This window comes from Phragmites australis, chromosome 4 (genome assembly GCF_958298935.1).
Source record: "Phragmites australis chromosome 4, lpPhrAust1.1, whole genome shotgun sequence".
NCBI lineage: Eukaryota > Viridiplantae > Streptophyta > Magnoliopsida > Poales > Poaceae > Phragmites > Phragmites australis.
Window position 1 is genome coordinate 44,970,983 of NC_084924.1, and position 15,434 is coordinate 44,986,416.

At 43.0% G+C, this 15,434-nt stretch overlaps 1 protein-coding gene across 1 annotated transcript; it reads left to right on the top strand.

Moving 5' to 3' along the window:
- The first annotated feature begins 1,890 nt into the window (after nt 1-1,890).
- LOC133916747 (probable mitochondrial adenine nucleotide transporter BTL3) lies at nt 1,891-6,262 on the top strand. Its single transcript, XM_062360563.1, has 4 exons — nt 1,891-2,666; nt 4,626-4,929; nt 5,031-5,498; nt 5,815-6,262. The coding sequence occupies exons 1-4, from the start codon at nt 2,227-2,229 to the stop codon at nt 5,881-5,883; spliced, it is 1,281 nt and encodes a 426-aa protein (XP_062216547.1). The 5' UTR covers nt 1,891-2,226; the 3' UTR covers nt 5,884-6,262.
- Nucleotides 6,263-15,434: the final 9,172 nt, after the last annotated feature.

The window sequence follows — 15,434 nt, forward strand, 5'->3', positions numbered from 1 at the left end:
TCGAATGTACCTGCATGCCCCTTCCGCTTGACTACACCCTGAGGCTCCGCGATGGTTGCTAGGCGCAACTGGAGGCAGCATCGAACCTATCGGAACCCATGGACGAATCGATGAAAACATTTGCTTTGTTTCGTTGTCCTTGGGTAGCAGATAATCTTTGTTTCGACAACTTGACAATTGGCAGACACGGGGACACATCCGGTCTTTCTGTTACACTTGCGATACTGTGATGTGCATGCCAATGCATGGGAGAAATGCTCGAGAGCTGAGTGAGACTCGAACTGATCGAGAGAGCCGGTTCTCTTATACGCATCAAATACAAACGAGAAGTGCTTCTATGCTTTCTGAAAACAAAGAGGCACGAATATCAAAGCACCATTAGCAGTCTCACCTAATTATACTTAGGGGCATATTAGTCACTTAGGAAGGAAAGGGCTTAGGAGAGCCCGGATCCAAAAGCCCATGCCAGGCCCGAGTGAATCGTCGATGCTCCCACTCCCCCACGATCCCCTTCTCTCGTCTCCCTCCCTAATTCTCTGCCCTCTACGACCTGGCTGCCCTAGTGCCCTCCATCTCCCATTGCCAGTGACGCACCCGATCTCCCCAACCGTCGGCACGAACGATGACAAGTCGCCATCCCTGATCGTTGGCACGAGCGGTGACAAGTCGTCATCTAGGCCGTCGCCATAGCGCCTATCCACAGTGCAAGCGGTAGCGGCGATCCAACCCACCTCTGCGCCCGAAGTGCCTGCGCCGCCCGGTGACGTGGAGAAGAGGGTGGCGTGGTTTGAGGAGATGCTGCGGGTGTCACTGTAGGAGCCACCGCCGGGAGCCTTGACCCGATCCCCTCGAAACGATTCCCACGCTCGACCCTGCCTCGCCCGTGGCTACCTCCGTCTTCTATAGCAGCATCGAGGACGCGGACAGGGCCGATGGCTCCTTAAGGACAGCGCGCGTGGTGGTGAGCAAGGCTATGGTGCGATCAATGACCTCTCGGTGCTACACGCGGTTGCGCTCCTTCGGCAGCACCCGCATCATCTCCTCGAACCGCATCGTCCTTCTCTCCACGTCGTCGGGCGGTGCAGGCGCTTCGCCCACGGAGGTGGGCTGGATCGCCACTGCCGCTTGCACCACGGATAGGCTCTTTGGCGATGGCGCGGATGACGACTTGTCACCACCCGTGCCAATGGTCGAGGAGGCTAGGTGCATCACCGACAATGGGAGATGGAGGGTAGACAGGTCGCAGAGGGCGGGGGGTTAGGGAGGGAGACGAGAGAAGGGGATTGTGGGAGAGAGAGGGCACCCACGGTTCACTCGGGCCTACATGGGCTTTTGGATCCGAGCTCTCTGAGCCCTTCCCTTCCTAAGTGACTAATATGCCCTTAAGTATAATTAGGTGGGATTGCTAATGATGTTTTGGAATTTGTGCCTCTTTGTTTTAAGAAAGCATAGAAACACTTCCAATAAAAAAGGAGCCAAGAAGATGAGAACCGATTTCTCCGTTTTTTGAGTTTTGACATATATACAATTGAAAAGGGAAATACATCGACAAACAAGCGTTGGCTTGAACGGTGGTGGTTGTAGTATCTACTTATTAGGAACTAAATTTTAGGGTTGCTTCTTATATATCTTATTCAAGCAGAATTTACTTTCAGTGATAATTGATATATTCATCGACAACGAGATGTTTATGGTGATTTTGATAATCTTTAAATTTTATATATATGTGATAATGTGAGTGTAAACATGAGTCAATAAATTGCACCGGTGTTTAAAAAAAACAGAAAGGCATTCTTACGAAAATGTAGCCTCCACTTAAATGAGCGGACAATAAAAAAAAGAACAGATAAACAAAATACTCATCGACAGTTTTTTAATATATATAAAAAATCCACCTCGAGCAACCTCGTTCTGTTCGTTGGCTCTGGCCCCGGGCGGCAAGATCCAAGCCCCTAACCTCCAACAAATCGCTCGCAAATCGCAAGAACAAGAATCGATCCCCCTCCTACACATCTACTTGACCAGCTGCAGCATCCGCACCGAATCGAACCGAGTCGTCGTCTTTATATTCCATTTCGTTCCGTCCGATTCAGTTCCCCTTCCCTACCCCCAGCCCCCAGTTGATAAAACGGATGCCTCGCCTCGCCTCGCAAACCCTAGCGTCGGCGGGAAGAGGACCTGCCTGTAGCGCGTGAGGGTCGGGTGGGTCCGGTCCGGTCCGCCACGATGCCGTGGCTGGAGATGTGGCTGCCTCCGGCGGCCGGCGAGGGTGCGGCGGCGGGACTGTTCCTCGACGCGGGCGACGCGGCGGCGCACGGCGCTCTCCTCGCGGCGATGCCCGGCTGCTCGGTCTCGTTCGGCGCCCGGCGGCGGCGGCTGCGGGGGCGTGGAGCGGCGCCCCCGGGGTTCCTGTCGCTGACGATGTCGGTGAAGGGGGGCAGGGGGTTCGCGCGGGGCCCGGTGGGGCTGCTCCCGGGTGCGGAGGAGAAGGGCGGGCCGGAGGAGGCGGAGGCGCTGGTCGAGGGTACGAGTACGGCGGCGGCGGAGGTGGTGGCGGATGGGAAAGTAATGGTGATGCAGGAGAAAGAGGAGGCTCGTGCTGGAGCAGGCGCGATGAACATGACGAAGCATCTCTGGGCTGGAGCCGTTGCTGCCATGGTCTCGAGGTACATGCTTTGTCTGTGGTTGGCATTGTTGACTCCATTTAGTCCACTCCATTGCATTTAGGTTTACGTTTTACATTGTCAGTATGGGTAGAGAAGTATAAAACTGGTGCATTGAAAGCAAATTGAAATTCACCAAATAAGTACTGGGCTCAAATTGTTTGTGAATGTTGTTGCCAATCTGTTCAAGTTAATTAAACTTGCTGGGATCAGTAATTGGTACTAGTTTACCAGTAAGAGTGTCGCATACTCCTGTTTGAGACTTTGAGTTAGGGTAGGTTCAAATTTAACTCTTGGGGGGGGGGGGGGGGGGATGACAGGTGTGTGTTAGATGTCTCTGGCTTTAAGCTAAGTTGTTTATCATAGGCTATCATTCGCTGTTACATAGTTAGCAAATTAGCATGATAGCTTATCTAGTGAAAATGGGGCTTTTGGTGTTGAGCAATAGCAGTTGCTTTTGATTGGAGTGTTGGAGAAATATTTTTTGTTTGCTAGTTGCTGCAGCTCAGGATTTATGATAGAACTATGTGAGACAAGTTGAGCACTTGTGATATGCATGTGTTTTGGTTAGCGTTGCTCTGGGGCATAGAGGATTGAGTATTGACCTTTAGATACGGTTCAACGAAAATTGCTTCTCACAAGTCATAGCTGTTTGCCCTATTTAAGTAGCATTTGAATACCGTACATTTTCGTGAAATGGGTTAGGTCAAGTACCTAAATTGTGTATGGCAGCGTGGCAGATTTTTCGAGTGGGACCTTAAAGCAAGTTAGAAGTTTGAGGTGGCCAAGCTACTATTCCATCTTGTCTCATGGGGAAACTGGATTCGTTCAAATTACAGCCCAAATAGAATCACGGCCCTAGAAATAGGAAAAGTAAAATTGTGTATATTAAACTTTAGGTTAGGTTGTCTTCCTAGAAATTGTGACTGACTGACTGACTGTTGAGTCTCCTCAGGAAATTGTGGATCCAAGTTGACACTGCGTGTTTAGTAGGTTTAAGCTTGTGTGCTATTTGAGATAGTAATTCACTACATGGCTGGTTAATTGTGAGCTTTTACTGTTCAATCCTTGAAGAAGGGAACTAGTTTCACTCAATTTGGTTGTTTTGATGTGTGATTGGCTTGTATATTTTTGACTTACTGTTGGTATGAAAGGATTGATTTGTAGTCTATATCTCTTCGGAATCTTGCCTCGTTATTTTTTCCTTTCACTACTATGGCTTCTTGAGACTTCAGATGATGGATATGGAAGTTTCATGATTGCCATCTGTTGCTGATCCTAGATTTAGAAGAACCACAAAATTCATTAAATATAGGTGACTACCCTTGCTTCTTTGGAAGTAAAAGGATGATAAATGACCTGTTCAAGATTAGCCAGCAATCGGCTGGTTCCTGGCAGCGGGCTTCCTCCGGCATTACTATTTCTAGCCATAGTTGGCATGATCGCTGTTCAATTTCAGCAGATTGTGTATTGATGATGGTCTTTGTATGCTATGGTCTTGTAAATCTTTAAAGAAACTTAAAAAAAATATGCTGAGAACTTCCCATACGTAGCTGGTTTCGTTTGCAGTTGGTTACTGCCAACTAGATAAGCCTCTTGATTCAGCCCACTTTGATGATATGCACAAAGTACTCCCTCTGTCCATTTTTATTTGGCACATTTTGACTTGGCACGGTCTTCCAACCTGATTTTTTTACCATAAATATATATTGTTACTAGTTATAAAATTATAACCATAGCAATGGACATGGAAATAAGAATCTAGTTGTACCACATTTGTATCACTAAACTCATATATAGTTAGTTTAATTGTTGGTCAAAAGTTACAATGTTTGAATTTTGAAATGCGTGCGCACCTTACATTGGTGGACGGAAGGAGTATTATGCAGAGTGGTTAAGTGGGTCTATGTGGTAACTCCAGCTATATAGGTGTTGCTTTCCTAATTTGTATGTTTCATGCAGAACAGTTGTTGCTCCTCTTGAGAGGCTAAAGTTGGAGTATATAGTTCGTGGTGAGCAGAGGAATCTATTTGAGCTTATGCACGCTATTGCAACAACGCAAGGGTTGAAAGGCTTTTGGAAAGGGAACTTTGTCAACATCCTCCGCACTGCTCCATTCAAGGCAGTCAACTTCTATGCATATGACACTTACAGAAAGCAACTGCTCAAATGGTCTGGTAATGAAGAAACTACGAACTTTGAGAGATTTATTGCTGGTGCTTTTGCCGGTGTTACAGCAACGATATTGTGCATACCAATGGATACAGTATGTTTGTTTTAAGATTCTGCATCCTTATATTTCCTTCATCTTTTACTTTGTTGCCACCTTTTCACTGAATATTGCCTGATTTGAGCTGTTGCTTTCAGATTAGGACAAGGATGGTAGCTCCTGGTGGTGAAGCTTTGGGTGGAGTTATTGGTGTTGCCCGCCACATGATCCAAACTGAAGGATTCTTCTCTCTGTACAAGGGATTAGTACCTTCTCTTATTAGCATGGCACCCTCTGGCGCTGTATTCTATGGAGTGTATGACATATTGAAGATGGCTTATCTGCATTCCCCTGAAGGAAAGAAGAGGGTATCGATGATGAAGCAACAAAGACAAGAGGCAAATGCATTAGATCAACTTGAATTGGGTACTGTTAAGACCTTACTCTATGGGGCCATTGCTGGTTGCTGTGCTGAAGCAGTCACATACCCATTTGAAGTAGTTCGGAGGCAGCTACAGATGCAAGTGAAAGCAACAAGAATGAATGCATTTGCAACATGCCTTAAAATTGTTGATCAAGGTGGAGTACCAGCACTCTATGCTGGCCTGATCCCCAGCTTGTTACAGGTATGTTTTCTTCTAGCAGAGAATCTACTTCCATATATATTGAAGATTTGAGGGGCTAGGTCTACGAGTTCATCTATTTGATTTGTAGATGTAGCAATCACACTTGGGTTTATCTCATGTTGGTTCCAGGGAATCATATTTAATGAAAATGACAAGGTTCTTGACATATCTCTGTGTTGGTTCTGATTTCTTTAAAGAGGCGGTGAAATTAGTGCAAGCCAGCCGCATGACAAGGCTTTCTGGCAACTTAGAGACCTGCATATATAGTTGAAACAGACTAGCTGAAGTAACTGGTTTTCTTTCTCCTTTTCTTCAGGTTCTGCCATCGGCGTCTATCAGCTATTTTGTTTACGAGTTAATGAAGATAGTCCTGAAAGTGGAGTGAATGCAAATTAATTCTTGAGCCTACGAAACAAGTTCGAAGGGCTCAGCTCACATTCCTTGATAAAAAAAATGCCAAAAAGATCAGTAGCTTATCATTATGTTTAGAATATATTTTTCTGGTAGGCTTGCTCAAGAAAGCTTCAGATCTGAGGGTAGCTTGACGTTGATCAAAGCATTATTCATCAGAAGCTTTGCTAGTCCACAAGATGTACATGGTGAGGTCCTGTTCAACATCCGATTCAGTGGCTTATTCATGGGAGACTGTTCTCTGCCCCCAGCGAAAACATCTGGGCCTTCTTGCCCACTTTCAATTGACAAATTTTCCACTTTAATATTTGATGTATTGACTTATTGACTGCAATCCAAAGCGGCATTTGGGATATTCTTGTTCTAACCCTGGCCCATGTGGCCATGCTTCCACTGGTCTACTGTGGCCAGTTTACTGATTCATCACACTTGAAGGATACAAGTGTAAGATGTCAACTGTCGTTAGTTATCATAAGTAGGATTAAGATTGTAATCATGCATGGTTCATTGATGCACGTAGGGTACTAGGGTACAATATGCAGTTTCGTGATCTTCACCTCTGCACGTCAGGCATCACACGGTTGGGTAGCATCGGCGTGTTTACGGTCTCCACGGTTTCGTCATCCAGAACCATTGATGAACGTAGAGTGCAATCTGCAGTTTCTGTGATCCTGACCACTGCTAGTCGGACATCACACGGTTGGGCAGCGTCGGCATGTTTATGGTCTCCAGTTTCGTGACCCAGAAGGCAAAAACTATTCCATCGAGGTTGTCCAAGCGGATGCTCCGAATGCTGCTGATTATATGATGGGTGGCAAACAGGTAGCAGCAGCACAGCAAGTCGCTCTGCAAGCAGCAGCAGCATTGGCGTGTGCTTGGTTTCGTGGATACCTGGGGAGCACTGCACTGCCATCGCGTGAGTCGAGTGCGCGCACTTTCTACGGCTGGGTGGCAAGGACATGTTACCTGCGCAGCAAGCAGTGCCGTGTGTAACAACTGATGTCAGCTGTTTGTGAAATCCCCAATTGCAGAGATAAAGTGTCGTCAGATTCAGAAGTGAGTGATTATCAAAATGCCTAGGTGTGCGAGACGGGCTGAATGGGTATTAACCAAGGCACGTTCGGGCCGGAAAGCTGATGTGATTAGGTCTGACGCACAACTCTACGGCTACTAGCCTACTGCAGCATGATGGCTGCCTTTCGACGGGCTTCCTTCCGCTAATGTTTTTTTTAAGACGCGAGAAGGAGAAGCTGCGCTGCTGGCGAACTGCATGCCATCATGCGTGTGTGTCGAACCATGAATTCATCCGTAGGGATGGGTATGGATTGATTCATAGGTATCCGTCAAATAACTAGAAGTTGAATTAAAGTATATCCACAAATCATCCACGTCTATTCCTATTATGTAGGAGGTTAGCTGGTTAGTGACTAGGATTATCGATTACATTAAGGATATATTTGTTTTAGCTTTAAATTTTAAAAAGCTAAAACTAAGACAAACAGTTAAATTATATTTTCTCCGATTGTAAATGCAAGTCGTTTTAGACTTATACACAAGGATTAAAAAAATAGATTAAATGATCTTATTGCCTTTTATTTATTCTGCATTAGAAAAGACAACTCATTCATTTGTGAGAGTGATAGTATTTATTAAATAAGGATAAGACAAAAACAAAAGAGAAAAAATATATAGAAGTTCGAGAATAACTTATATTTAGAGAATAGTTAAGAAGTCTAAAACGATCTATATTTACAACCAGAAAAAATACAATCTATTTTTTAAAATCTGACTATCTTTTCTATCACAATCTACAATATATCCCTAACTAGCTTTTTATAGATTACGATTTAAAAAATAAAAATATTCATCTAAACATCATGTAATTACCCACCAATATTATGTTCCTCGAAACGCTTTCTTTCAACCTTCTATTCTACCATCGCATCCGGCTTTTCCCCGATCTCCCATCGCCGAACGCCACCCTCCGGAGCCCTCCGCCCGCCCGTCCCCGCCGCCCTTCTAGCCAGCGTCTGTCCGGCCGCCCCTCCGGCCGCCCCCTCCCCGCCGCCCATCCGCCCGTCCCCTCCCCGACGCCCCTCCAGGTGGCACCCTTCGGCCCGCCTCCTCCCTGGCACCCCTCAAGCCGGCGCCCCTCTAAGCGGCCGCCCCTCCAGCCCACCCCCACCCCGACGCCCCAAGTAATTGATCTGATCTCCCTGACCTCACATGTTGATGCCCTGATGTTGGTTGTGAATGCCGCTCCCCGGGTGTTTGTGTATGTAGGCTGTGCAATCCTAGCTTGTCAAAATCATTTGAATATTGTTTGCAATAGTGTATGAATTCTGTGGAATACGATGACTGAAGTTACTCTCTGATCAAAACCTGCAATAGCGTATGAATTTGGCCACCTGCGGTGCAGAGAGTACTTGTGTTCATGTGAATTGAAGTTCCTGCAGCCCCGTCTATGCCAATAAAAGTTCTTCTGACAAGATCATTTGTAGAGTTTGATTATAATTGCGTATCATCTATGGAGATCTGCAGTTGTTTCATCTTGCAAATGTTCAATCTTTGAACATAAAGTTCTCGTGTCCTTCTTGGCTCTGAATTCAAACGAGAAAATTGTAGAGACCATCAATTTCGCTCAGTTTTGCGCATTTTTTGCATACTGAGACACGATCTTTGATCTTTGGATAAACTTGGAACCATGCTGAATTTGTCATCAATTTTAATAGGTGTCACCTTTCTGTTATTTGTTTTGCCAAGCATGGCCATGGGAGAACCGATTTGGCAAGGCTTTGGGTGATCAGTGTGAACCGGTTGGAAAATGGCCATTGGCCAGCAGTGGTTAACTGCAGTTTTTCTTGATAATGTAGCACACACAATAAAAACAGAAAAGGCCTGGAAGCAATATTTTTTGTTTTGTTATATTGAATGAATACATTTTTGTTTTGTTTTCATTATACAGTTTGACAATTAGACACGCATTCTTCGTAAAGTTTGAGCTATATTCAGGAGTTGTTATATCATGCTTGAGCTATTTAACTGAACTTTTGTGGCTATTGAATTTGCATAGAGCTTTATGTGGTGTTCGATTATAGCTTACCTGCTGTTATAAAATAGATGGAGGATTTTGTGCCGGATAAAGCTAATTGGGATGCCTTTCACAATAGGGTGTTTTGTGAAATTTGTGTAGAGGAAATAGATACTATAAGAATCTGCATGAGAAATTCTTCGCTAGGATAGGAAGAAAACACAATAAACTGCAACTGAAAAACCGATGGGATGTATTGAAGAGTTTGTACAACTTTTAGTTAACCATTAATAAAGTAATTGGACTTGGATGAGACAATACTAAAGAAACAGTTGTGTCAAGCGACAGTTGGTGGAAAGACAATACAAAGGTAATCGCTTTTTATATCATTTGTTACTTTTCATTTTATTATAGCCAAGCTTAACATAGCATTACCTTCTTTGGTTTTCAGGATATGCAGAATGGAAGAAACTTCGGAACGGTCCCCTGAAAATCTCTCAGAACTTGAAAGTATATTTGACAAGAGTCATATTGATGGTTCTTCCTCTTATATTCCTGGTGAAGGAGTGGAAGCAGATGCCAATATTGAGGAACAATTGGGTGATGTAGGCGTTGAAGAAAACAACATCAATAGGAAGGGTGCCAATATGTTGAAGCGAAGTGCTTCCATTAACAATGATAGCCTAAAGAAGTATAGGAAGAACCCTATAGTTAAGATAATGAAAGGCATAATGAAAAATATGTAGTCTTCTAGTGCTGTAACCAACAAGGTGTTGCAAGGTGAAATGAGGTCTGAGTCAATTAAGAAAGTGATGCAGTTGACTGTGGAGTCTGGAGCAATTTAAGAAAGTGACAAGCATTTCATGGCTAACAAGCTTTTTGTGAAAGCCGAAAACTGTGATATGTTCCTGATTTTAACCACCAAAGAAGGAAGGCTCAATTGGCTCAAAAGATGGTGTGAGGAAAAAAAAAAGGAGTAGTTGTTTAATTTGGAAGTAGTTCTACTATTGTTACATAATATTGCTAGGAATAATGGTGCTATTATTGTTTTGTTATTTTATATGGAACAATGATACTATTATCGTTTTGTTATTTTGCATGGAACAATGATCCTATTATCGTTTTGTTATTTTGCATGGAACAATAGTGCTATTATCGTTATGTAACCTATCTTTATATTTATTTGTAGATTAGTTTAAGTGGTAATTCTGATGACGTGGCAAGTGATGATAATGATGATGCAATATTTGAGCTTGCTAGTAGTCAACAAGAGTGTCTTGCACAATATGGAGCGTTAGCATGCATTTTTGGTACGTATTATAGTGATACTTTCTTGAATAAATCTGAAAGGAGGGAATCTGGTGTTTGAGGTCATGTTTGGGTCATGGAAAACTTGAATGATTCAAGAGAATGCTATAATATGTTTAGGATGAGTATGCCACTTTTTGATAGGCTACATGATTTGTTGGTGTCAAATTATGGTTTGAAGTCAACTAGAGCTATAAGTTCTATTGAATGTTTAGGCATGTTTTTATGGATTATTGGAGCTTCACAATCATTTATCCAAGTTAAAAATATCTTTAAGAGGTCAACCGAAACAATTAATAGGAAGTTTGTTGACGTGTTAGATAGTATCAATCTCCTTGCAGCATAGATTATCAAACCAAAAGATTCAGAGTTCAGCACGGTGCATTCTAGACTTGAAGATTCGCTTTTTTCACCGTATTTCAATAATTGCATAGGCGCAACAGTTGACACATATATATCTATTGTTGTGCTTTCATCAAAACTGGTTGTCTATGTGGGACGCCATGGATATTCCACTCAAAATATGTTAGCGGTATGTGACTTTGATACGAGGTTCACCTTTGTTGTTGTTGGGTAGCCTGGCTCAGTTTATGACATGAGGGTATTTAATGATGAACTACGGAAATATGGTAATAAGTTTCCACATCCTTCATAAGGTATAGTTGCACATTAGCTCATAGTCATTTTATTTACCATATTATCGCAACTGTTGCTCGTATGACATTTTTTTCTTCGGGAAAATACTATCTTGTTGACTCGGGCTATCCTAATCGAGTGATTTTTCTAGCTCCATATAAAGGGGAGAAGTATCATTTATCGAAATTTCGACAGGGTCCATGTCCTAGTGGTAAAAAGGAAATATTTAACTATCTACATACATCGCTGTATAATGTGATTGAACAATCATTTGGTGTTTTGAAGATAAAATGGAGAATATTATTGGACTTGTCAAGTTATCCTATGGTTAAGCAAACAAAAATAATTATTACATACATAGCTCTTCACAATTTCATTCGAGATAGTGCTTGGAGGGATCAAGACTTTGAGATATGTGATCAAGATGAAAACTATATTCCAAATGTTAGCCAACAATCTTCTTCTCAAGGAGGTGGAAGCAATGCATTAAGAGACGAAGATGGAGATATGGATGTATTTCATGATAATATTGTTAATGCTTTGTTTTCTATGAAAGGGTAGATTGACCGTCCGTGTTATAATATTTGCTATTTTAGATAATTTTTATTATTTTCGTGTTTATTCATAAGCTCAAAAAGACTCCGCCAACTACGCATGCATGTTGATTTATTTTAGTCCAACCACATGCATGATGATTATTGCTTGTTGCTAGATGACGGAGAACAATAATGCTGGTGCAAGGGCATGCATGATGCCTCGATGATATGATCTCATGACCACTTCAATGTGAAATATCGCATAGCTAATTTAATTTCAATTCGTGTCTGATCTACATGAAAAAAACATACTGTGCTTAAAATATACAATGAAAAAAATTAAATAGATAAGTATACACTCAGAAAAACTAAAAATATACGGATATTACGTAATCAAAGCAATCATCCACCCCACTCAGAATCTTAGATGCCAAACAAACCTCAACTTTTGAAACTCAGTTTTTTACAATTCAATTTTTTAAAATCTACCCTCTAAAATCTGCTTTTTAAATCCAAAGTTAAAACAAACCGATCCTAATGCAGACAGATGGCTCAAGAAACACATTCCGATTAAACCGAAAGCGTCTGCGCATAGTGATCACTGACCACCCTCAGTCACAGATTTGTTTGGGAAAAAAAAAATGCCGAGTGAGTGGTATGCATTTGACATATGGGCAAGTTCGCTCACCCGAACCATCCCGGCCGTGGAATCAATTCGGACTCGTCAGCATCCACCCATACTTGATTGCCACCGTTTTAATCGAAGGATGTCGATGTATAACTGAAGCCCAGCACAAGCGCCGTGTGTCGCGTGCAAAGCTTTCGGTTTCGCTCTGGGGTCATAGTCACCCTGGACATAACTTAAGTTTCGCTCTGGATGTTCGCCATGTAGGAGAGAATGTAATCCTGCAAATTTGCCCTGGATGAGGTCTTGAGTTCGGCCGGCGAAGATAAATTGTCATCCGCTCATATTTGTCTGAAGCCTAAGAAAACCTCCACAGGAAAATACTCTCTTCATCAGTTTAGGTTTTTTTAAAAACAAAATCGACAGGAATACTGCATATTATATTAATAAAAAAAGAGTCTGACTCATAACATCACTCAATTAATTAGAAAAAACTAAGCAGAAAATCACACCACAACAGATAACTACCTAGCTAAACTAGGTCTAAAGTACCACAACTCTTGATCATCTACCTAGCTAAACTAGGCGTGAGATGGTCAAACTCTACTACAAACAATCCAGTGACGGACCCCATCTGACCACCACCCGAAAACACAAAGAAGGAAACACACAAACGACGCCCCAAGAAGGTAACGACGTTAGAGACGCCACCGTCATCCATCTAGAAAGAACTGGAATGAGTTTCCCCCATAGAACCTTCTAGAGGAGGCAGAAGCACCACAACACCGCCTCCAACAAGGGAACAACGCTTGAGGGCGTTATCGGTGCCAACATTGACAGAAGGCTGAAGTAGGGCTTTTGCTAGGTGTCCCCTCCTAGTTGAGCCAAACATGGTTTTGTCGCAAGCACATCATAGTTATCGAACACGCATCGCCAAGACTGCAAAACCAACTGTATCGTCCAAAGAGTCAACACTGAGCCGCATAGCTCTCCACATGCCAGTTCAGGGGAAGAGACCAAACTGACAAAGGGGGGCAAGCGTCATAGGGAGATCAGAATGGCAACATACACCGCACAAGCACAAGCAGCAAGCCACCCCGCCGGAACTACGACACCACCATGAAAGTCGTCTGCAACAGATCCGGCCACCACTGCGTAGCATGAGACCACATATGTGCATCATTGCACGAAAAGCAACGAAGAAGACACGATCGAAACAGACACCGAATCCGACCGCCCACATGCAGATCCCGTCAGTGTGTGGGTTCGACCACCAACACGTGGATTCCGGTGTTGCCAAGAAGAAGCTAGCCACCAACGCGCGGATCTTGCCGATGTGCAAATCTGGCCACCCACGCGTATAACTTGCCGCTAGCGTGTCAAGTCAGCTCGCATCGCACGGAACATGATGGCAGTAGTGCCATTGCCGTCCAGCCATGCGAGGACAAGCCGGTTGCCTCTAAGAACAGGGGTGCCCCTAGGCGGATCCCACCGACATCGAGAAGAAAAGCGACGAGCAGGACAACGTCGCTCCCACACACTGTGTGACTGATGACACCAGGACTAAGAAGAACAAAAAGAGAAGGGAGGAAGGCCACAACGGAGGCTGCTTGGCTCCACCGCTGGCCATCGTCATCACCGCCAGACAACAATGGCGGTGGTTGCCTGAGAGCAGGTTGACAGGGCTAGGGTAGCGAAGCTGTGTCATTTTGAGGAGAGCGACGATCAACTTAGATTTTTAGATAAGTTATTCAATATATGCTGTTCAATAACAACTAATTGTGCAGGCTAATGCTCAAGCCCAGCGGCTTCTCCAGCTACGTCTGTCATGCAGTTTAAAAGATGTACATGGCTGTGCATTAAAGACGTACCTGATTGCCATCCCTGAGGTAATTAAAGACGTACCTGATTGTGCGTTGGATGTTACGCATTGGTGCACATTGTTGGGATTTAAACCTCTTAATCTCTTCAGCTCAAAAAATGACTGCATTTTTAATTTGATCATGCGTTGATCCGTGGCAGAGCCATATGGCCCATAGAGGTCTAAGGTCATCTCCAGCAAATACTTAAAAATTCGTCTACTATAATACTATTACAGTACTCTCTATTTTTTCATCTCCAGTAGCTACTCTATTTCCTACCTTCCATTACTCTCCTCCTCCCTCTGGACCCATAGTCAACCTTTGTGAACAGTATTGCAGGTGCTACAGTGATCCGCAAATTTGAAGGATAAGTTCCTCCTTCCGTAACACTGCAGCACTAGATATAGGCTCTACTGAAGATAGATACGGCAGCTCTAGAATCTCAAATCTGGCAACACAGTGATAGAGGATGGGTTTACCGACTCTAATGGAGATGTCTTAATAGGCAAATGCTGAGCCATAGAGGTCTAATAGGCATTTTTAATTGGATTGAATTCTAATCTTTTGTATTTATTATTACACATGTTTACCTTTAGTTTACTAGGTAGGCCCGTGCTGCAGCACCCAGCACGGACCTTGGCTTCACCCCTAGTGTTGATGGTTCACGCCGTACTGTATCCCTTATTACGACAGCATGAAAGCAAAATCAGAGTAGAAAATAAGAAAATGTAAACCGAGGAGGCGGGTAGGGAGAACAGTAGAGAGGAACGAATCTCTAGTTTTTGGAGTTTGCTGTGATCTCCTCTTCTACTGTTCTACTTCCCTGAGTTATTTCTCTTTATTCTCCTAAACCTTGTGCATAATGAAAAAATATTAGTTAAGGCAAGGACCAAGAAAAAGCAAACATGGGACATGCATCCTAGCTTCATTATTTTCATATCGGTTGAACTGAATTTCGCATGCTGCAATTACTCTACAAATTGGCATGCTGGAGTTTATCGAAAATTAGAATGATTCAGAAAACCAAAACTATTCATGTTGCTAGCACATACTATAGTTTTTATACTTCCCGGAAAAACACAAATCAGCCATATGCAAAATTATCAGTACAAGTTAAACATAAATACGCAATCAAATACACTTATAAACGGGATAGGTGGATCTAAGCAGAGGCAGAAGGGAGGGATGAGTGAATCTGAGGCAAGTCGTGTCTACAGAACAGTAGACGACAAGTGTGTCTATATAAACGTAGGTTTGTTTGGTTAATAACCAAAACTTACAACGGTTTTTCATGCTAAGTTTAGTCAAGTTTAATCAGCTTAACTATTTGTTTGGTTCATAGCTACAATTATAACGAGATTATCTTCTTTTATTATAATCTCGTATGTCAGTCACTAAAAATATGATAAATTCTCTTAATCATACTAAAGTGTAACAAAGATTTTAATGAACCTCTCTTAAAAGGGGTATAAAAAAAATAGAATAAATAATAACAATATTAATATATGAAACAAACAGACCCGTAAA